The following is a 24,634-nucleotide window of genomic DNA, read 5'->3' as shown; positions in this document are numbered from 1 at the left end:
GGAATGAGACTAACGTTAGCTTCTATGTGACTGCCAGACAGCAAGGAGCTTCACAATAGGAAACTCCAGAGCTATGCTAAGCAAATAGATAAGCAGATGGAGTGCTTAGCCAGGTCAGGCAAACAATGTCCACAGCAAGTCACAGCCACCAAAAGGAGAACCATGGCAAGGATGGATGTACACAATTAAGGTGAGCAAAAGAACTGGAAGAACCAGCGATTATTTTTAAATACTCTAAAATACGCATGTAATAAAACCAATAGATAGAAGAAATAAATAAGACAAGAGAGCAGTTTTTAAAAATGTGGTCCATCTATTCGTAGAATGCAGCACTTTGTGAAAAAGAACAATCCATTAGTGGAAATAATAAAACAATACACTGAACTACACTTAGAAATCTAACTGTCCAAAATAAAAATGGCATCTCAAGATCCACTTACAAAACCTGTAAATGTCTTCGGAATTTTCATGCCAGGAGGTGAAATCTGTTGCAAGGCTGAATTAATAAGGTAGAGGAGACTGGCCAGGAAGTAGAATGCTTCCTCTTTATATAGAGTCGAAGGTTTAATCAGGCGAGAAAGATATGACTGTCAACAAAAAGAAGCTACTACTGCAGTCCTTCCTGCTACGGTCTAGTAAATGCTGTTCTTTATTTATTACAATTTAATTTTCTTAGATGTGCTGATTTCTTGGATGGTCCAGAGCCTGGCAACCTGAATTGTGAAACATGATCCATCACAACTCTCCAGCATTCTTCCCCACCAGACACAGGCAACTTTTTGTTTCTTTAATTACAAATATCAAATCTTTTCTCCAGGCTAGTAGACAGGATGTGTCATCCCCACATTCTAGCTATAAGAAAAAATCTTGTATTTCAAGATACAGTAGTGATCTGCAAGCCTGGTGATCAGAATAACCCTTTTAAAGTTATGGATTGCCAGCCAGCTGGCCAGGAGTCAATCTCTCAGATGGATCCAGGTGATTTGGGCTTAAGGCATATTTGAAAACCACTGACTTCAACTGTGTCCCTGTGTCTGCCAAGGAATGTACATTAAGGTAAGTTATTTGGGATGGGGGAGGGGATGGGGGTTGATCTTCATGTAAACACAGAACATGTGTAAATGGTGTGAGAGGCAGAAAAGTGGAGAACTACTACTTTTCACTAACAGAAGGACTGAAAATGAACACAGACATATTCAAATGAAAATACAAAATGCATTTCAAAGTATAATGAACTTTTTGGGGTTATCTGTTATTATGGGCTATCAACAACACCATCCCATCAGCCCAGACTATAGAAACACTACAGTTAAAATAACACTGGAGCAATTCTCATTTCCAGATGATTCTATTTACAAAATACAATAAGGAAAAGATATATTCAAAACAAACAAGAACTATCATCCCTATTTACATTGTGGGCATAAGTCAATCACCAATTAAAGCTGATAATTTTCTTTCTTTTAGGTCGTTTGCACAACACTAAAATAAAATTGTTAGATAACACAGTTCACCATCCACATAGTAATACTTTTCCAAAAAGAATAAGAAAGAAAAAAACAACAACAAAAACTACCAATAAAGGCACTGAACTACTGTGGCTTATTTTTGGAACCAGCTTCGATGACCACCAAACATTTTTTTTTCTTTTTAAACTAGTGAAAGATCACATCAAAAGATGAAATAGAATCCAATCCTAAAAGATTGGACCCCAAAAGGCACTGCTTAAACCAGTGGCATGGACTGCTCAAAATGCATTCTCTTCATCTGCCTCTGCAATGGACCGTTCACTATTTAATGACATTTGCTGTACATTGTACAAAAGGACCTGCAGGCAGAGGCAACTACAGCTCCCCACACGACCAAAGTGTCAATCTGGGAAATGGACTGTGACGGCCTGTCACTTACACAGATGGGACATGAGCCCCTCAGGCTGGCCAGGATTCAACAACACAATTACACCAAAAGACTAGCCTTCAGGGAACCTCCTTACCTAAACCCACTCAGACAAAGGCCAAAGCACACTCAGCAGGGGCAAAAAGAAACAAAAGAAAATACTTCCAGAAAGGACTAGTGACAAACAGGAACAGACCTGGACTCTTTACTCATCATTTTAATACTGCTGCCACTGTAACAGATTAAAATCTGTACACATGACAACGTGGAAAAAGGTCCCCAAATGCAATGGTTTCGGCAAAAGAACATCCTAAGGATTATTACAATTAACATTGCTACAATAAAAACAATGGCAAACGGCTTTGGCACCACATTGACAAAGTAAAAGCATGCACTGCTCATACACTTTAGATGTTTCCCAACAGAAAAAAAGGCCATAGGAGATGAAAAACAAGGGGCATCGTTGACAAAACTCCCTTTGACCGAGACAGACAAGCAAGGATCAGAGCGGTCAATTTAGTAGGGACGTAGCCGCAAAGTCACTGGTTCTGCTTAAAATTTAGCAATTAAAAAAAATAGAGACAAAATTTAGCAATTTGCATTTGATTGGCAGCTACCCTGGGTATGTCTGTATCCAAGAAGTTGACTTTATCATACTACAGAAGCATTTATTTAGTAATTTGGTAATCAGCATAAACCCGGTAAACCCTCACCCTAAGCTTAAAAAAAAAAAAGAGAGAGAGAGAGCTAGACAGAACTCTCCACTGTAATTATCATTTAGAAATCATTATGGTACTTTCAACAGAATAGTAACACACGTTTCATCCAAAAAAGCTGTAGTTATAGTCCCAATAACTGAAGAATTACACAATTACAGAAACATTATATTCTGACCATACCAAGAGTTAAAAAACAGAGAGTTCCTACTAAGAGGAATATTTTCAAGATGATCTGCTCATATCTTGTGCATAGTTAAGACTGTGTGTGTTTTAATAAAGATTCTTTTGCAAACAAAGAAATAAAATTTTGTATTCTTGATGGGGGAAAAAAACCTTAAAAAATAAACTGATGGTCTGTTAACAAGGGAAAAAAAAGCTACATTTGAAGTTCTGGAATGCAGCACCTCAACTTCACATCTGCTCTAACATTTGAGATTTTGAAATCCAAGTGATGTCTTGATTCATACTTTACGGCTGTCCAATTCCATGTGTGACTTGAGCATCTCGTGCCAATGAAGAGTCCCTACGACAGAAGATTGTGCTAAAGAGCGCGAGAGTTCTGTATGCTGCCGCCGTCCCTGGTCCCGGTCGTGCTCGCTGCTGCCCAGGAGACAGCAGGAGAGGTCTGGTCTCAACACTCCACATGTAGTAACTGGAAAAGAAGGACATTCTCCATTAGAGAACGTTTACTGAGTCGAGAGACATGGCCGCGGCGCTGGGAACCACTGCCCCAAGTTTTACCTTTGGTCCACGCCCACTCGCTTCAGTAAAGCCCACACTCCTTCAAGTTGTGCTTGATGATGACGTCCGTGACAGCGTCAAAAACGAACTGCACGTTCTTGGTGTCGGTGGCACAGGTGAAGTGGGTGTAGATCTCCTTGGTGTCCTTCCTTCTGTTCAGGTCTTCAAACTGGCACTGGATGTACGCAGCTGCCTCTTCGTACGTGTTGGAACCTGAGGCAGACACCCCACATCCTCAGTTCAAGTTAAATAGCGGCCCGAACTCAGCTACGTCGAGCATCCTCATTTCCCGACGAAGAGAGGGCACGCGGGCCAATGGAATACAGACACATTTCTGTATTTCTATCATCACCACTAGGTTTTTCTTCAGAGCGGACTCATATCATTATAAACTGAACAAAATCATCACACACAAAGATCCAGAAAAACAAACTATAAGTTTCTCTTTCCCATTTCATTTAGACTTTTTGGCTAAAGAAACCCTACAAAGTATAAAAGGAAACTAGGAGAGTAGGAGCATATATTTCTAGAACACAATTGTTTAGAACAGTGGTTCTCAACTTTCCTAATGCCACAACCCTTTAATACAGTTCCTCATGTTGTGGTGACCCCCAATTTCATTGTTACAAATTGAACATAATTAAAGCATAGTGATTAATCACAAAAACAATATATAATTAAATATGTGCTTTCTGATGGTCTTAGGTGACCTCTGCGAAAGGATCATTCGACCCCCAGAGGGGCCGCGACCCACAGGTTGAGAACCACTGGTTTAGATGGTCACAAAGCCTGTACTCCTTGAGGAGATCCTATATAATAAAAGGGTAATATGGACGGAATGACCAATCGCTATGATGCACACTGACCACCAAGAGGCAGATGTTCAATGCAGGAGCTGCCCCTGGTGGTCCGTGCGCTTCCACAGGGGGAACGCTGCTCAGCCAGAAGCCGGGCTGACGGCTGGCAAGTGTAGTAGCGGTGGTGGGAGCCTCTCCCGCCTCCGCAGCAGCCTAAGCCATCAGTTGGACTTCCCCCAAGGGCTCCCAGACTGTGAAAGGGCACAGGCTGGGCTGAGGACCCCACTACCCCCGAGTGCACGAATGTTGTGCACCGGGCCTCTAGTGTGAAATAATTCAAAAGGGTAAGTCACGCTTCTTTTCAAAATCATTCCAGTGTTAAGGGGCTTAGTCTCAGAGCCTTGATGCAATAATTTAAAGAACCAAAGGTACGCTAACAGATGCAAATGGAAAGGGCCCTGAATTGTACACCTTTAAGTAGTCAATTTTATGGTATGCGAATTATACATCAATAATGCTGTAATTTTTTTAAAGGTGGAGGTGGGTGGGGGAGGGAGGACCAAATCCCATTGTCAACATTTGTAATTAACACCCTTAGTCACCTGCTTCCTACACGTCTTCTCCACCTGTGAGCCTTTAGAGTAGCCTCAGGAATGGCTGCAGAGCAGAGAAAGGCAACAGAAACTGATTCCTGTGAGCCAGCGGCTTCTGTCACCGACATCAAGCACAACAAAAAATACCAGCACTGAGCACATAAACATGAAATAGCAAAGAAAAGGGTGTTCTTTCAACAGAATGTTTAAAGAACTGAAGGAAGATAGCTTGGTAGGGGCTTGAAATGGTTTCCCACAGATCTGTGGGACTTGTGTAATTTAAAGGCGATAGAGGACTGAAAAACATGTCTGTGTGGTAGGAACAGATATTGGTACTTGGGAAAGCAGGACTGGGAATCCTTCAGAAGGATACAATAAACAGAAAGAAGGCTTGGAAGTTCACACACACACACACACAGACAGCGGTGACATCCAGGGCTCTTTGCTATGTGTGAAGGAGACTCCCAACTGAACATTAATGTCAATCCTTTTACTTGTCTTAAGGAAGATTTCCAGCCAGTGTGGCTCAGTGGTTGAGCGCCAAGCTATGAACCAGGAGGTCACGATTCAATTCCCGGTCAGGGCACATGCCTGGGTTGCAGGCTCGATCCCCAGTAGGGAGCGTGCGGGAGGCAGCCATCAATGATTCTCTCTCATCATTGAGGTTTCTCTCCCCCTTTCTTCTTCCTCTCTGAAATCAATAAAAATACGTACTAAGAAACTTTAAGAAGGATTTCTCCCCGCCCCAACCTCCTACTTTCTATATAGACTCACCCAGCTCTCACCTCCCGCCCCACTCGGAACAGAGGACCACATTTCCAACTTCCCTGAGAAACAGAGGCCATGGGGCTTAAACTATTATCTTAACCTTTTAGCTCAACACCTCGCTTAAAAAGTTACTGCTATCTGCACTTATGTTTGTACCTTTGGTCTTAGAAATGTCTTCTCTCTGGTTCCAAATTCAATTGCTCTACCTAAACCTTTTATAAAGTTGAGGTAAAATTCACATAACATATGACAAACCATTTCAAAGTGTGCAGTACGTGGCGCTTCCTGTGTTCACAATGTGAGGCCACCACCACCGCTCTCTAGTTCAAAGCTTGTTAACCCCAGAAAAACATCCCACTCCCCCTCCCATCTCCTGATTGCCGCCCACCCATCTGCTTTCCGTCTCTGTGGATGTGCCCTTTTTGGATGTATCATATAAAAAGAACCAAATAATTTTGACCTTTTGTATTTGGCTTCTTTCACTTAGCACAGTGATGGCGAACCTTTCGAGCTCGGCGTGTCAGCATTTTGAAAAACCCTAACTTAACTCTGATACCGTGTCACATAGAATTTTTTTGATATTTGCAACCATAGTAAAACAAAGACTTATATTTTTGATATTTATTTTATATATTTAAATGCCATTTAACAAAGAAAAATCAACCAAAAAAATGAGTTCGTGTGTCACCTCTGACACCCGTGTCATAGGTTCGCCATCAATGACTTAGCATAATGTTTATGGAGCTCATCCCAGCAATAGCATCCTTTTTTTTTTTTTAATTTTTTAAAAACTTTTTAAAAAATTAATTTTGAGAGTGATTGCTTTTTTAATTTTTTTTATTTTTATTGATTTTTTACAGAGAGGAAGAGAGAGAGGGATAGAGAGTTAGAAACATCGATGAGAGAGAAACACTGATCAGCTGTCTCCTGCACACTCCCTACTGGGGATGTGCCCACAACCAAGGTAGATGTCCTTGACTGGAATCGAACCTGGGACCCTAGAATTCGTAGGCCGATGCTCTATCCACTGAGCCAAACCAGCCAGGGCCATCCTCCACTTTCATCACTCCTCTTACTGCTCTGTTACGGCCAACACCAGAGGTCACTCCAATGTGTATCTTATTGTTCTGCATACAACACTGTTGCCCACTCCTCACTTCTTAAACGTTCCTCTTAGTTTGTGATATTTTGGCTCTTCTGGTTCTTCCTTTTGGATCCTCTACAAACCCTTCTTTCTCTCCGGCCAAGAGAGGCTGATACTCTCCTATCTCATCCATGGTCCTTTTCTCTCCTCTGTCTATAATATCCACGGAGTCATCATTTTCATTTCCACACTGTATCCCCAATCAATATACCTTAACCCTCAACCTCTCCCCAAGCTCAGAGGACATACATAATAACTGCCTATTAGATATCTCCATCTGGGTGTTCCAGACACTTCAAAACCAACATCCCTAAATACGAATTCAGAGCACAGCACCAGCACCCAATCAAGACAGAACTTGGGGAGTAGCTCTGCTTCTTCCCACGTCCCTACCTCGCCTTGTCATAGAAGGCATTTACAGTGTCTGCTCAGCGAAGAGTCCCCTTCCCCGGAAATGCCTGACTCTGATCTAAAAGTCATAGTGGTGCAGCCCTGGCAGCCATGTCTCTCCTAGGAATGTGAACCTGGGGAATTTGAACCCAGTCTAGCCTGGTCTTTCAAATGGAGGAAATACAGAAACAGTGGCAGAACCATCTTTCATCACATAAATTGAGCAGCAGAAGTTGGTAAAGAGAGAAGAATAAAGAAAACACACAGGGGCGGGGTGGGAAACAGAAAGAAGAGAAAAGAAATAGGGATTCGTGACAGCTTTCTAGTCTTAGTTCTAACTGCACTGTTAAGACATGCCTGCACTCTTGCCCTTGACGTCTATGGTATATCCCCATATCTTCACCAAAAGTTTTTATTTGCACCCAAAAGAGTCCTTACTAATTCAACTCCCCTACTATCTATCTTTATTGCCATTCTGAAGCACAGATCCTACGATTTCATGTTCCCAATTAAAATCCTTTAATAGTTCCTTCCCCAAGGTCTCAGCATGAGAAACTAGGCCCTGCAGAAGCATCCCATCTCTCCTGCCAGTCCTTCCCCCCACTTAACGCTCAGCCATAACAAATTCCTCCCAGGTTCCGGAACAAATCACGTCCCTTTTTGCCTCTATACATGCTATTCCCTCTTCCTAAAATTCCTCGTCTGCTTGGTGGTATCTAATTCATCTTCTTCCTGTCTCACTCTAAGTGTCATTTCCTCGAGACAAAGATGCACTGACCCCATCGAGGTAACCACTGCTTCTGTTCTTCTTTCATCAACATTTCATACTACAATGAAATCCTTCATGTGGACATGTGTATCTCTCGCTACAACGACTGTCAGTTTCTTGAGTGCAAAGACTGCACCTTATCCTTGCACTTTCTTGAATGTATTTATGCCAAATTTTGATTTTTTTCTTTCTCTATATCCCTCAGAAAATAAGAACAGAAATATGAAACACACTTGTAAACTCATCTGTGTCTGGAACAGCACTTTAGACTCGAGGGGTCTAATCACATACTTATGTTGGTTCCACTACCGGCAAACACTCCCCATACGGGTAACAGGCTTTGTTCCAAACAAAAGGCAGTTGTAGGAATGTCACTAAGTGTTGATCTCAGGCGGGTGCTTCCAACAAAATCTCTCATGACCACTTACCCGTGTATTCTGGATAACAGATAGTTAATGGACTCCTCTTTATTTTTTCCTCAAAAAGATCTTTCTTGTTGAGGAAGAGAATGATTGAAGTGTCTGTAAACCATTTGTTGTTACAAATGCTGTCAAACAGTTTCATGCTTTCATGCATTCGGTTCTAAGAAAGAAATAAAGGATGATAGGTCAGTCACAAAAAGCAAAGGTGGACAACTGTTCATGAAAAAACAGACCAAGTTTTAAAAGCACTGAATGGCAACCGTGGAGGAATTAAGTCAGACACTGATAACAAAAAGCCTGGGCCAGTCCTCATTTTTGTAATTCTTGGAAGACTAGGAGGCAGGAAGAAGGACTGGCTGATAAGAGGACTTGATCCTGCCACATACTCAATGTGCTGCATGGTCATATCTCTTAAGAGTCAATAGGGCATGAATGAATATTTTGAAAATCAAATTTCACTGACAAGGAAAAATGTTAGGGATGTAAGTTTTGATTCAATGAGCGTATGGATGCACAGAGTCTTCCTAAAGTTAGTTTCCATTTCCTGGATGCACAAGACAGGCTTTTTATGGAGGCTCCAACATACATACCATCTCCTCATCCTCAGCCAGAACAAGGTCATAGTCACTGAGGGCCACACAGAAGATGATTGCTGTCACTCCTTCAAAACAGTGAATCCACTTTTTTCGTTCTGATCTTTGGCCGCCTACATCAAACATCCTGAGGAAGGGGGAAAGCACAAATTCAGCAAGATCACACACCCCTCCCTAAACTGAAATGGTGAGGGATTTCCCACTATTGCATATTCCAAACCCCATGTGTAATGAAAAAAAAAACAGACAAAGGAGCAGATAAAGTTTAGTCAAAATAATTATCTGTGGTTAAATTAAAACAAAACATGAGAAAATAAATCTCTGGAATAATAAAAATTCTCATTTTAGAGATAGTGAGCCTCCTCTCTATCAGCTTGTACCAGATGTGCCAAGCCAGCAGAGTAAGTACTGAAATGGATAAAAGGAAGGGGAGGAAAAGGACAGGGAAAATAAAGAGCTGAATAATACAACTTAAGATAATAACGATACCTAATATCGACTGAGTGTTTACCATGATGCCAGACACCATCCTAATCATCTTAAGGGCATTAACTGATTTAACCCTCATAGCACTCCTGACTCCTACAAGTATCCCCATTTTACAGATGAAGAAATTGAGGCACAGATATGTTAACTAATTTGCCCAACGACACACAACTAACAAATGGGGACCCAGGATCTGAACCCAGGCACTCTGACCCCAGCGCCCAGGCTCTTATCCACAAACACCGCAACCTCTCAAATGGTTTAACTCTTTTGAGAACTTAATAAATATAAATCCCCAACTTGCATTCTCTCCATAACCTCTCCCTACTGATTCAAAAGTTTGTTTTCTTTAAAAAAAAATTTAGGTATAATTGAGATACATTTTTCTTAAAGAAAAATATTTTAGAGATTAATTATGGAAAAAAGGGAATTATGTTTTTTTGGTAGGACGCTTAACAAGTCAGTATCTAAAAACAAGACTAATGCTTCTCGACCCCAGTCTTATTTGAACCTAATTAATACTAACAAAGCCTCAAGTGTTGACACACTTCATGTTCCATCCCGGTTAGTTTTAGTCCACTGCTCCCTTCTGGGCGCCCACTTGATATCCTAGGCCACCTGCTGAGCTCCTGTCAACATTGTCCTCATCCACCTCCTACAGTACAAGGAGCAGCCGCACAGCTGTCTCAGCTGGTACCAGGGTCGGAGGAGGTCGGCAGACAAAAGGTCAGACATCCTGAAGATGTATGTTTGATGATGGCGACAAAATGTTTAAAGGTTAAAATTCTGCCAAGCTGGTTTAGTTTATCAGATCTACAGTGGCTAGGGACCTAGTTCCAGAGATTTTTTCCCTGAAGACATGAGGCAGCTGAGTAATTTCTCAATGTGCGTTTTGAAGAAAACGGTCATTTATCTTTTCATGACCAACTTTTTCTTCTGAGTGATCTCATAGTGGTTTTTTCCGAACTTTGGTCATGATGCCGATAATGATGCAATCACAAGTTGGCTTTAATACAGGTTATACTATAGGTTTTAGGAGCGCTAACATCATATATTTCACCAAGGACGTCTTTCAAGGGGAGACATACACTGGTACCCCAGTAATTTTGGTTTACTCCTCCATTTTCTTCTAAAAAGTTCATAAAACTAGTGGAACACTATGATGCTCCCAATGTGGACTTTTAGCACATGTTAACATTTACAATATCATTCACTAACAGATTGACATTTTATAAACATTACCTCATAACTGAGAGGCAAGTAAGCAATTACACAATGCCTTGCATATAGTAGATGTTCAATAAATGTTTGAATAAATGGATAGTGGTTTTGCCTAGAGAGAAGAGGAAAAGGAAGAAATGATAGTACTTCATAACAAGATGTCTACATGCCAACAATACAGTGGGTAAAGCACCTTAATTAGATCTGGCTACTGATCCTGACATTGGAAGACCAGTAGGATTTACCTAACTAGAGAACAGTCTATGCCAACATCAACAAGAAAGTTCCCACACTAAATAAATAAAAGTCATGAGCCCTAGCCGGCTTGGCTCAGTGGATAGAGCGTCAGCCTGCGGACCAGTGGGTCCCAGGTTCAATTCCAGCCAAGGGCACATGCCTGGGTTGCGGGCTTGATCCCCAGTAGGGGGTGTGCAGGAAGCAGCCGATCAATGATTCTCTCTCATCACTGATGTTTCCATCTCTCTCTCTTTCTCCCTTCCTCTCTGAAATCAATAAAGAAATATATTTAATAAATAAATAAATAAAGGTCATGACATTTAATTATAAATGGATTACTAATCTTATAGTACACAGACAGACATGGTTTCATGGGTGATAATCCAAGTGGCCTCTGTTACTCTTTTTTTTTACTCTCACCTGAGGATGTGTTTTTATTTATTTTTAAAAAAGGGAGGAAGGGAAAGGGAGAGAGGGAGGGGGAGGGAGAGGGGGAGAGAGGGAAAAACAGAAACATCGATCGGTTGCCTCCCATATGTGCCCTAACCAGGGATCGAACCTGCAACCTGGGCAACTACCCTGACTGGGAATCAAACCTGTGACCTTTCAGTATATGACACTATGATCCAACTCACTGAGCAATACTGGCCAGGGCCTCTGACACTCTTGTTAAATAAGTTCACCAGTTCTAAAGATAAGAACTCTTCTATAAATATTCAGCTGGACTGCTATTTCCTGTATTTCCAGGTTACAAATAGGTATACTAAAATTTCAAGGCCTCAACTGGAATCCAATACTTAAACTGTGGATTTCACAATCCTCTAAATTAATTTTTTTTTTCAGAGAAAAGAAAACAGAAGTTCTGAGCTAAAAGTTACATTTGTATGCAACAATGCTCACTATTACATCCTGCATACAAGCATAAAAAGGGAGCTAAAAAGAACATCAGACATTGAAGGGGGAAAGTCTACTTCTAATCTCAAAGGTCACAAAAGCAGAAAACAGAAACCAAAGACAGTTCTAATGTTTACAAAAGACCAGTAACACAGAGATGAGCTGGAGCCTATTTTAGAATTACTAATGCTGATGAGAAAATTCTTTGCATTGAAATACTTGAATTTTCTATCAAACAACCACTGTTTATATGTCATCGTACCTCTCCAAATATCTTTATCCCCAGAAATATTTCCCACTCTGCACTGTATTAAAAACTCAGTTTTGCGTATACTGTGCACAGATCAGTCCAAGAGTCCTGACTTCACTAGCTCCATCCCAGTAAACTTAAAGGGATATGCAACCAGGAAGAGAGGAATGACACTGGTAAGAAAAGCATTTTCATTTTAATGCCAAAATGGCCAAACGAAGCCACATAACTGGTTTCCTGCCCTTTTAGAATTGTTGTTACCCTTCTAAACAATAAACACCCAATACCTGTTTTGGTGGTTCCAACAAAAAGCAGCTGAAAAGAATAAAATTAAAAACAAAACACATTGCACCCAGCCGGCATGGCTCAATGGTTGAGCACTGACCTATGAACCAGGAGGTCACTGGTTCGATTCCTGGTCAGGGCACATGCCCGGATTGTGGGTTTGATCCCCAGTAGGGGGCATGCAGGAGGCAGCCGATCAATGATTCTCTCTCCTCATTGATGTTTCTCTCTCTCTCTTCCTCTCCCTTCCTCTCTGAAATCAATAAAAATAAAATAAAACACAGTAGTAGCCATATGATTACTTCTATTGACACCCAAGTTATAACTTAATTTTGATTTTAGTTCTTCAAAATGGACAAAGTATTTATGCTACTTGGAGAAAAAAAGAAATGCTTGGACTCTTATAGTTGAAACATTCAAATACAGGCTGATGAATACGGTAAGTTTCTAAACCAAGAGCTCCTGCCTAGAGAACTTTCACTCTGATTGAGAGAGACTAAGTGAAGAATGATGTTTGTGTTGGTGACTTACTTGAAGTACAGTTCTTTGAAGGTGAAATGCGTTTCCACAATGCCTGTGGTCTTCACTCTTGTCCGCAGGACATCTTGCTGAGTTGGAATGTAGTTGGCTTGGGATATTCTTTCCAAATCATTTAGGTAACTAAATAAAATACACGTTTATGTTTACCTGGTGAAGCCAACCATGTGCACAGCAAGTCAACAGACTAAACTAGTTCCTGCCTAAAGTAGATCCTGAGCGAAAGTGGCCGAACAGAATCACATCTTCCTATCACAGAAATAAGAAAATGTGAGCCTAGCAGAGGACAGAGTATGTTCTATAAACACCACACAAAACTGATAGGACTTTAAAGAATGGTGTTTGAATTACTAAAAAGAGAACTATGCTCAATAAGAATGAGTAGTTCCTGTTTTTATTTATGAAACTGAAAGTTGTGGGTTTTTTTAAAAATCTAAGCCAAAAACAAACTATAAATACCTTCAAAGAAATTTAATTTGTCATACAATAATTAAAAGACTGATTCACAGCTAAATTAAATTTTTCATTTCAGGGTTTCTAAAGATTTGTGGCCTGACATGAAGAACAGGTGGCACCATTGTAAGAGAATCTTATTTAATAAAAGGCTAATATGCAAATAGACCAAATGGCGGAACAACCGAACAACCCGTTGCTATGACGTGTGCTGACCACCAGGGGGCGCGCACAGACCATCGTGAACGTCGGCAGCAGGCAGCAGAGCATGGAACATGGCGGGAGTTGGCCATGGCGGGATGGTGGAGCAGGTGCGTGGGGGCACCAGACCAAGCGGGGCACGGGGCACTGTCATTGGGGCGAAACTCTGGTGGTTACTGAAAATTCTTTGCTCCTGTGCGCTGGCCCCGCTCATACCCGCTGCCAGCACTGGAGCTGCCACTTGTCCCTGCTGCCGGTGCCTGGCGTCAGCCCCCATCGCTCGGCGCTGTCAACAGGTGCGAGTGGTGCCTGCCGGCCTCGATCGCCCCTCAAGGCTTTTCCACCTCCCCCTATTCCTGAGGGGTGATTGGGACCAGCAGCCGCTACTCGCACCATCAGCATCAGCACATGGGAGTGGCGGCGGGGCTGCCAACGGAGAGGGGACCCAGGCCATGGTGGGAGGGGCCAGGTGGGGGTGCACAGGATGGGCCAAGACCCACCCCTGTGCCCACTACAGCCTTGCAGCCCATGGTTCCTTTCAAGGTGCACGAATTCATGCACTGGACCCCTAGTCATTAATAAGGAGCCAGTCAAGCTTAGATCAACAATTATGAAAAAAAAACCCCCACAAAAACAGCACCTCCATAAATCACATGTCTTCAGGTGTAGCTGGAGGATTTAGAGATTATTGAATGTATGATGGAAGAAACAACTACAATCTAGCTTTGATGACTACTGGGAGAATTATTTAAACTACCAATAGCTTAAAATATATTTAAAAAAAGAATGAAATTCCTTTAAAAAAAAAAAATAAAAATAAAATAAAAATATTAAAAAAAAGATGGGCCAGAATCTTGAAAGTTCACAAGTCAAATTTTCTCTTGAAGAGTAAGTTTTTCAAATATCATTTAATTTCTTCTATAACAACTTACATTGGAATGAGAATGGGGAAAGTAGGACAATATAATACTGGAGAAAATACCTTAATGTTTAAAAGTGTCTTCATTTAGTAAAAAAATGAATACAAGTAACAAGAACTCACCAAGCCCCCCAAATGCATGTTAAAAAAAACAACATTCTGAATATAGGTATGATAAGTAAAAATGTAAAAGAAGCAAAACAGGATAGCACATCATAGCTTAATATAAGTATTCATTACAAATTTCCTAAAAGCACATAAACCAAGAGAATTTCCTTGACAAACAGATGCTTCAATTTCGTTCCAAGACTCAACATCTCCTTCTATGTAAAGTCTGCTATTGCGTTATCTGGCAAAGGATTTATCAGTGGTGACTAGTCCCCGGGAAATCCATACTGCAACCAGCCACAGAGGTGGATGCATAGAAAGGGAGTCACAATCCTAAACTCCCTCACTTGCTGGCAATCGATGCAAAGCCCTGGTGCACAGAGGGATTCCTGAGCTGGGAGAGAACCAGGAGCCGGCTGCAGGAGATGTCTCACCACTTTCCTTGCTGATTACCAACTACCATAGAGCTCCTTTCATGGTGCCAAGTCTCCCACTTACATTCCAAGAGGAAATGTTTTTCTCCAGGTCATACAAAATGACCAAGGGTCTCCAACTGAACTGAAACCATCTCTATAAGGAATCCATTGACTTCAAGAGTGTCTGCTACTTCCCCATTTCCGTAAGGATGGGCAATGAACTGAGCTATTTTCTGTGATAGAGGGAAATGACTTACTATGAGGCAGAATCGTTGAGCTGGTACTCCCTGGATCTGCAGAAGCAAGCCTGCACGCCACCATCTCGCCACAGCCGTCTAATCACTCCTGCCAGTTCCGGGGTCATGACTCCTTCCTCGGCACTGCCAGCTAAGACAAACAACTGCCGGGCATCATCCTGAAGAGAGACAGATGGTCCTCCAGTTCTTAAAGACGTGACAAGGGTCTCTTACTTTCACACACACACGAGCATCGTATGTTATATTATTTCTAAAGAGGTGCTGAGTCTCACCCCTTCTCCACTAGTCACAAGTGCAGAGCTGAACTGAGGAATGGTTTCACGCCCCTACCCCTACCCTCCACAGACCACCATCCCCTGCAAAGATCTCCTTCTGACTGGCCTACTAATCTCCATCCTGGTTACGCATACATTTTGGCAGGAAAAAAAACTGGCCTGTGAGACAGACATATGTAACTCATTTGCATTCTGTTCAAGGAAGTCTCCAATAAAAATAGAAATGAAGACTAGCATGTAAGAGGTGAAGCCTGCACACGTCCAAGGAAGTAGAATCAGTTTAAGGAGAAAGTGTTCTCTTCTTCCACCTTCAGGTCAGACAGGAGCAGGAGGCATTTTGGAAGTCTGGAAGCCTAGTGGGAGACACAAATCCCCCAGGGCAAATGCAGTCTCTGGATTTCCCCAGCACAGTAATAACCCTCTAATAAGACAGGGGGAAAGGCAGCAAAAGGAAAAGTAGCTACAGAGATTCGATCAAAACTTCCTGCGTCAGGGACCTAGCTATATAAGCAGAGTTTTTAACCCTCAAATGCGGGAGTGGGGGGAAAGGACCGAAAGGGGCTAGGAGAACTGTGACTGTTCTGCTTTATTCTTCTCAGCCCCAGTTGTCAGATGGTATAAAAAAGAACACCAGTCTCACTGGATGATTCCCCACTCAAATCTAATACCTGCCTCAGGAGATTTCCAAATGACTACAAACACAGAAACGAAAGAAGCGTATTCTTGGTAAAGAAAAAGGGGGGAGGGGAGCAATCAACTGTATCACAGTGGCCAGCAGAGAGCATTTCCAACCACAGGGGCAACCACAGCCCAAACCTCCGATGTGTGAATCCACCTGCGCAAGCGAAGCAACACAAAACCAACCCGAGTGCATCCCATTAATTCTGCCTAACTCCAGGTCTTCGGCCTTCATGGTGTTTGCCGAGTATTCCTCCTCCTGTAAGATCCTTTCCTGTTTCCTTACTGTATTTTTAGGCCCAACCCTCTAAGAAACCTTATCTAACATCTGCATTGCCCTCCATTCTTTCCAGAGATAAATATTTAACATAAAGGAGTGAATGACTGAGAAAAGCTGCAAAATTACATAAATTGGCAAATACCCCACAGTGAGCTGGCCCTTCTGCAGAGATGGTAGAGTCTTTATTTAACATTTGAAGACTTAATAGTCCCCAGGTTCTGAAATCTGACCCATACTCATGCAGATATTAAAAACGCCTCAATAAGGATTACTTTTTTAAATTTAATACTATGGTTCTAATTTTAGAAACTTGAAAAGAGAGAGAGCTACTGTACCATAATTTTGCTGTCCTGACTTTGAAAACACTGTTTCAGGAGGAAACACTTTCCCCTACCACTTAATCTCTTCCACTGGCCAATCCTGCTTCCCCACAATAGACCTCCTTAATAAAGGTCTGTAAAGAGGCCCCTCTCTGCAATGAACTTCATACCTTCACCCTAAGCAGACATGAAAAACAACCTGCCCCGCACCCAGCTCTATTCTTTCCCATTCACCCTCTAACCAACCATAAATAACCAGGACAGTAGAGGAGCTATAAATATAAATTCTTACACATAAAAAAGAGAAACTTCGATTTTATAGTTCAATGTAGTATAGGGTCACAGTATTCTTGAATACCGAAAACTGCCTCTAAAATTTAGAGATGGTTTTCAGTCCTTATCAAGTATATTCTGGGGGAGCGATATCTGCCTTAAGTCTCTACACCTCAGAAAGCAGAGCTACATGTCCAGGCAGCCTCTTTTATATCCCATCAACTGACTCTCACTTGCTACTATAAGATAAACACAGTGCTGTAAAAGAGGTGGATAAAAGTTATCCCAGAACCCTAATATATCCCGTTTCCTAAAGACCTGACAAGCTAATACCTCCCACACAGGTTGCTAACACTTCTCAAATGAGCACATAGTGCTTTGCTACATCTCACCTTGTTGCTTAAATTCATTTCCCTAAAACGCGAAGCAAATTTTGCTTAACTGCAGCTACTGAAAAAGAGCAAGGGAAGAGGAAATGAAAGGCACTTACTGCTCTGGCTGCTTCCCCAAAGTCAATCTTCAGCCGTCCCATGGCCCGTATGATGGCGATAATGGACTGTATCGTGTTGCTGTAGACAACTACTCTATACTGTTTGCATTCTTCCTCCGAATAGCCGTCCTCATGAATGATTCTTGGAAAAGAAGAAAACCACAAATCATTACGATGGACCTAAGATGGAAAGACCCTGTGAACTTTCATGCATTGTGAGGAAATGCAGCCTTACAAAAGGCCATGTCTCAACTTACTTCATCTGTTTCACAATGGTGCTTTTACCAGATTCTCCAGCACCTGAAAGAAAGGGAAACCAAATGTTGAACTCATCTGGAATCTAACACAAAAGCATGAAATCAACAAGAGTAGTAATTCCAGATTTATGGAAACCACAGGTCTTGGGGAAAACTTTGGTCAGGCTTTCTATCAGGAAAAACCAATGAGCTTCTCCATTAGAGTTTTTTTTTTACTTTCTTTACATAACTCAGCAACCAAGTAAAATTCATTGAGAGTGTCCCAGGGCCTACTGCATACCACTTGTGAAAAGCAGGCCTTCTCCAGGAGACAAGCCAACACCTCTAGGAATTCACCCTCTACAAGAAACAGGATACAGACACTGAGCACAGGCAAAAATGAAATGATTCATGGTTGGCCTAATCATGTTGATTAATTCCTCTGTCAACCCCCAGGGACCTGAGGAATGTTCCAAGAGCAATCCTCTCAGCCATGGGACTAGAGTTCAAAATAGAAGCAGAGGAGGCACTGTCCCCAGCACTTTTCCACTCTATACCCCACCCCCACGGTCCCTTCCTCATCCAGCGAGAACCACTTTAATGACCACAAGTGTCAGGGGGCACGCTGAACTCCTTGAGATTCATTCCACCTGCATTTCCCCAGCCAATGCATTTTCCCACCTTCCAAGATGCCTGTTTAACACTGACCCCTCTTCTGACTCTCAGCCTGTCTTTTACTGGAAAGATTAAAGAACTAAAAGAAAAACATGCACACATTTTCCCATAACCAAATCTACCAATCTACGTGTACCTCCACGAATACTCTACCTTCATCAATAAACTGTCTCTGCCAATGCCTGAGACTAATCTCTTCAATTGTGCACTTATCCACTGCATTGTACCTACTCAAGGTCTTGGCTGCTACAATTATCCCATGTCACTCAAATATCGAGGCTTCTCTTCCTACTGGGCCACTCTCATCAGTATACAAAGTTACTCGATTATCTTCCATCCTAGAATCAACACATACCCTGCCTCCTACCTTCCGACTCCACGTATCTTCCTCTAGCCACCTCTTCATTTTTTCTTCCTCTTTATACCAAAACACTGAGTTGTCTATACTCATGTTCTCCGATTCTGTGCCTCCCATTCTCTCCTAACCCACTCCAGGCAGATGTCCATGCCCACCACTCGACTGAAACCACTTCCCCAGGTCTCACAACTTCCATGTTAACAAAGCCAATGGCCAATTCTTGTTCCTCATCTTATTCAACCTCTTAAACAGAACTTGTCCACACTGATAACTTCTCCCCTTGAAATATTTTCTGGAGCCCACATCCTCCTGTCTGAATTCTAAAGGTTATTTCCTTGGCCCTTTTCTCTGTCTGCATTCATTCTCTAGGCCACCTCATCTAACTGGTGTTTTAAACACCAGTCATAAAGTGATAATAATAGTTAACAGCTAGTGAGTACTGAGTGCCAGACACAATTCCATGCACTTTGCTTGTATTAACCCAATGAATACAATACCCTGTGTGGTAGATATTATTATCCCCAGATGACGTACATACAGCAGAGAGATGTTAACTTGTCCACAATTACAGTCAGTAAGCAGCAGAGCTAAAAATGTGCACTCACACAGTTTGGCTCCAAAGTTGTAGACTGCCTCTATGCTAATGATTTCCAAATTTAGATCTTTAATCTTGGCTTCTAACCTTGGCTCCAGACTCATCTATGGAAACTACCTACTGGTATATCTATCTCATTAGCTTCCTATTAGACATCACAAACTTAAAAAGCCCCAAACTGAGTTACTGCTTCCCTACCTTCCCACCAAAGCCCGCCCCATCCTGTTTCCTTATCTCAGTAAATGACACCATCACTGACTCAGTCGCTCAAGCTAAAAATGGTGACATATAATTAACATACAGATGAAATGTGGGTGCCAGTGCCAATATGTATATTAAATATTAGGAAAGTCTAATTTTTAAATAAATAAACACATAGTTCTAACAGGTTCTTCTTGCCCCACAATGGATCATGATGAGTACACTGGAAACCACAGGTGATTACTGCAAAGACTTCCTAACCGCTTCAGACCTTGCCTTTCCTATGGTCAGTGTTCCCCTCAGTGGCAGGAATGAAATCTGTAAAATGTAAATCAGATCATGTCACAACTCCACCTTAAACTCTCCTCTGCCTCCGATTACATTCAAAGTAAAATCCCGGGGCAGGAAGGCCCACTGCGCTCTGGCCCGTCCACCTCTTCATCGTTGACTCCTGTCATTCTCCATTTTGTTCTCTCTGCTCTTGTCAGTCAGGAAACATACCAAACAGGTTCTTGGTGAGCTTGATCCTGACTCATGGTCTCTGCAGTCACTATTCCCTCTGCCTGGAATAAGTTTTTACAAAATCTTCTTCCTTCAAAACAGCATTCCCTGACTAATCTACCTAAAAAGCTCCATCCCATTCGCCCTCTCCCCGCTCACTCTGTGTTGTATTTTCTTGAAGCACCTGTCACTTCTTCACATTACAGACGTGTTCACTTCATGTCTTCTCCACTAAAATATAAGCTCCATGATGGTTTATGCATCCCTGTATTCCCAGGACCTAAAACTAAACCTAACATAAGTCGGTCATACAAATAAATACTGCTGAACAGATAAATGACTAATGTTTATTATGTATGATCCTTTACTAAATATTTCTCAACTCTATCAACCAAACATGTTAGTGAAAATAAAACTCAAATAACTTAAACATTTCAGACATCTACATTTTTACAGAATCAAACAGGATTTTTACCTGTGACATTGTCTCTGTTCTTAGCACCTAATCAATTATCAGGGGTAGCACTAAAATAATTAATATTCAAGTAGCACGCAGAGAACTTTCTAAGGACACTGTAAGAAAGAAGTGATTTCTCCCTTGCATATCTTAAAAAACACACACAACCTAATGATTCGATTTCAATTCTGGGGAAGAAAATTAAAAAGCGTACCAGCTATATGTTGCCCTACCTCTATGCTTTTCCAAGGCTACCTGATAAAATGTCAGTTTGTCCTTCTCTTATGACACTATATATAAATGCACGTATTTGTATATGTATTTTTTTCACCCAACTTTTTTTTTTTAATATACTTCATCGATTCCTTTACAGAGAGGAAGGGAGAGGGATAGCGAGTTAGAAACATCGATGAGAGAGAAACATCGATTCAGCTGACTCCTGCACGTCCCCCACTGGGGATGCGCCCGCAACCCAGGTACATGCCCTTGATTGGAACCGAACCAGGGACCCTTGAGCCCACAGGCCGACGCTCTATCCGCTGAGCCAAACCAGCCAGGGCTCACCCAAGCTTTTATTAGGTACCCAGTTCCATCTCTTAAAAGAAGGCACCTCTTACTGACCACACAATTGAGTGGGCGTTTCAGGGCATTTTATACAAATACAGACTGATTTGCTTTCTACCGAAAGGCTTGGACCCTTTCGGCTTCTAGATCACCATGAAAAGTGCCACCAGCTTACCTTTCTTCCAAGTATGAAATCTAAGAGTCACCTGGAACTCACTCACTCTTCTCTCCTTACATCAGGCTGTAACCAAATCTTCTTCCTCTTTATGCATTTCTCAAGTTAATCCTTTCTACTCCTCACATCTCAGCCTGACACTACACCTATTATATTGCTGTAACTTTCTGAAACTTCTAGCTCAAAACCCCCCTTCCTTCTCATTCTTTCCAAATGACACCACTAAAAAGGCACCAGTTTATCTAATAATTATCCAAATTCTAACATCTTCTGTAACCCTTTATTAGGCTGGACTCTTCATTTTTACCTCAATCCCCTGTGCTCTGTTGCTGCAATTGTGAGTTGTCTTCTAGTAACATCTCTCTTAGGTTTTCCCCACATGCTTCCCATGTCTCACCTTCCCCTGCCAATACAGATATGGTGTTTGGAACTTCCTAATTTTATCTACATCCTTTTACCTACCTTCCTTCAAAATTTACCAAATTTAAGGGGAGACTCATCTGCCCATCTTCAATCTACCAGGACAGTAATCATAAGGGCGTAAAGAATGGGATCCACACAAAGGGAGTGCAGTGACCGAATCCATGGCCTAGAGAGAAGAACTGAAGATGACTCTGTAGCAGAAGGGATGGAACTGGGCAGGGGGCAGGGTGTATAGGAGAGCAAAGTCCGAAAGGTCCCAGAGACAGGAGAGAATGGGATCAGTTTGACTTAGAAGCTTTAGACTTGAAAAGATATATAGCTAAATGTCATCTTATATCAATAGGAAGAAAGGATGAGGGCTAAAGCTAAGGGATTTCTGAAAGAAAAAGAGCAGAAGAAGCTAAGTTAGATGGTCTTGCTCTCAATACAAGAAGCAAGTCAATGTGCAGCAAATAAAGGGGTAGAATTGGTTTAGAAAATCAGCTTAGAAACAACCAAACAGAACAAGCAGTGTGTGTACAGGTTAGCATAATCACCGACAGTTAGATGAAAAACAACTTACCAGCACACGCTCTGTGCTAGAATCATCGCATTTACCTAAATGCATTCTAAGTTTTGTTTTTAAGGAGCTTGAGAGGAGACACCATATTACACGCCCCACCCACTTCTTCCCACAACACACACTACATTATGGGGATGGAAGATAAGAAATGCTGATGATTTCTCTTTTTTCTTTATTTATCTTTATGGTTTGAAGTATTACAAATGTCTCCTTCCCCCACCAATGAATCCCCTCCTCCCCACTCCCGTCCCCTCCCCGTGTGATTTCTTTGCACGATTTTCTTTTAAGTCCAGGGAATTGCTAACATATATAAATAATTATCACATAAACAAACATGTTTAGCTTCTATACACACTGATTCTAAACCCTGAAAGAGGGCTGATCCTCGAAAAACAGTGTCACCTGACGCCTTCTCTTTTTTCCTCTTTCATTTTGACTAGAAGGAAACATCAAGCCAGCCCACAGAGGGAGCATGAGCGTATTCTGCTCCTTTACACTGCTGTGCCCTCAGGGATAAGATTTACTTACCTGTGGAACGGTCAACTGATGATGCTTAGAACAGTGCCTGACACACGACAGTATTCAGTAAACATTAACCAGCCATCATTGTGAATGCTGTTTCCACTGTCAGAATACCACCAAGTAACGTTAGGGCCCAAAGAATATAATTTAATAAAAACTCCTTCGACACTGATGTTGGCTCAAAATCCCAGTAGCAGCTGTTTCCCAACAATCAAATCCTAGATGGAACGTGGATTCACAGTCTTAAACAGCAGCTTATAACCTAAAAACTACAGCAAACTATGTCAAAGCATGAGTCATTTTCTCCACCCCACCCAGAGGAACAACAACAACAAAAAACCTCTCTTCCTTAAATACACTTTCGGCTCTAGATACGCCTACTACCTTCTCTCCCACACCTCTCACCCACCAGTGCCTCTACGGCGTTTCCTTGTGTTTGGTCCTTATACCACTACCTCGTGTACTAGTGGCGATTCTTGTGGCACCTGAAACATCTCTGTCTCCTTCCTTTTAAGTACCTGTTTCCATGGAGAAATCTTGAAGTATCTAAAAGCCCGGGATTCTAGCTAGAGCACTGCCCCCCTTCTGGAGGTCTGTAGCTAAGTCTCAACAGGGCACTGTGTGTGGATGACCAGCCCGTGCTGGACCAAGACACTCTCTGGGTCCCTACCGGTCCCATGATCAGACAAATGGGAACACCTGACTTCTGTACCACAGAAGGCTGAAAACTTGACCAGCAAATAAATTTGATTTTTCTAACTTATCCTCACCTTTCATTTACAACTCAGGCACTTAAAAATATTTTTTTAGTGAACAATACCATGGCATAATAAACGCTGTGGAAGAGTAGACTTCGGTCCTAGCTCAGCCATGACTAACTGCAGGACCTTTGGCAAGCCACCTGGCCTCACTGTCTCCTTATATAGCAACTGTGAAGGGCTGTGCCTAGGTGCTCCGTGGTTGCACTCTAACACTATAGTTATAATGACTCGATAAAGCTACCAGCAGACTCAATCTCTAATTCTGACACACGTAGGCTTGAAATCAGACCATGGGTCACGTCATCCTATTAGCCCAACCATTTACAATAGTGACCATAATCCAGTGATCAGCATGTCTCCAACAGGCACTCCTGATCAAGAAGGGACAGAGAACAGAAAGCATCAGACAGTGCAGAACATGGAGGAAAAGGTGTCTGGCAGCAAACCTCTATTCATGCTCAAGGGGCTCTGTAATGACATCATCTCCAACTGGCAGAATATTCGTTAGCTGCTGCTCTTTAAAGAATGAATATCCTTAACTAAGGATCGCAGGACCACAGGCCATGCTCGTTCGAATCACAAGATGATCGATGGTTCCCACTGATTCCTTTCATTGACAGGCATAGAGTAGCTAACAGTAAAAACTCAGATTAAGGTGAAAATGACATTTCATTCAGAATGCTTTTCAAGGTATCATTCTTAATACAACCAGTCACTTCCTAATTCAGTAAAAGAAAAGGTTAGCAGAATAACAGATGCGAAAAATGTCACAGAGCAAATAAAACTTGTTTCTCAGTCTTTTTCCCCCTCACAAGCATTTCTTGAATGTGTCAGAAACTGCTGGGCAGAGACTTCAAATACAGATAAGCTTAGGAACTTATGATCTCGTGGGAAAAGTTAGAAACTGCTTTTCGTGTGAAATCAGCAAGTTTCCTTAGCCTAAAGAGAGGTCAGCTGTGACCCGCCCTTCCATGCCAGATGCTTGCACTTTGTTCACTGGCTAGGTCTAGGGACCATACCTGTGCGTGAATTTCACGCACCAGGCCTCTAGTATATATATATAAAAGGCTAGACGACTGTCCAACTATCCGGTAGGTATGACGCACACGACCACCAGGGGGCAGACGCTCAATGCAGCAGCTGCCGAGCTGCAGTGACTTGGCAGCTGTGGTTCTTGGGTGATGGACCTGGA

General features: G+C 42.0%; 1 protein-coding gene across 1 annotated transcript in view; it reads right to left on the bottom strand.

The window, feature by feature from the left end:
* Positions 1-662: 662 nt before the first annotated feature.
* GNAI3 (guanine nucleotide binding protein (G protein), alpha inhibiting activity polypeptide 3) overlaps positions 663-24,634 on the bottom strand; it is a 38,224-nt gene continuing 14,252 nt past the window's right edge. The window contains exons 2-9 of the mRNA XM_006762973.2: positions 17,670-17,712; positions 17,413-17,554; positions 15,097-15,254; positions 12,737-12,865; positions 8,830-8,959; positions 8,246-8,399; positions 3,357-3,569; positions 663-3,267 (exon numbers count right to left, since the gene is read on the bottom strand). Coding sequence (XP_006763036.1) covers positions 3,379-3,569; positions 8,246-8,399; positions 8,830-8,959; positions 12,737-12,865; positions 15,097-15,254; positions 17,413-17,554; positions 17,670-17,712 — 947 coding nt within the window. The 3' untranslated portion in view covers positions 663-3,267; positions 3,357-3,378. The remainder of the gene's footprint in view (positions 3,268-3,356; positions 3,570-8,245; positions 8,400-8,829; positions 8,960-12,736; positions 12,866-15,096; positions 15,255-17,412; positions 17,555-17,669; positions 17,713-24,634) is intronic.

This window comes from Myotis davidii, unplaced genomic scaffold (genome assembly GCF_000327345.1).
Source record: "Myotis davidii unplaced genomic scaffold, ASM32734v1 scaffold217, whole genome shotgun sequence".
Lineage (NCBI taxonomy): Eukaryota > Metazoa > Chordata > Mammalia > Chiroptera > Vespertilionidae > Myotis > Myotis davidii.
This window is presented reverse-complemented; position numbering and strand designations above follow the sequence as displayed.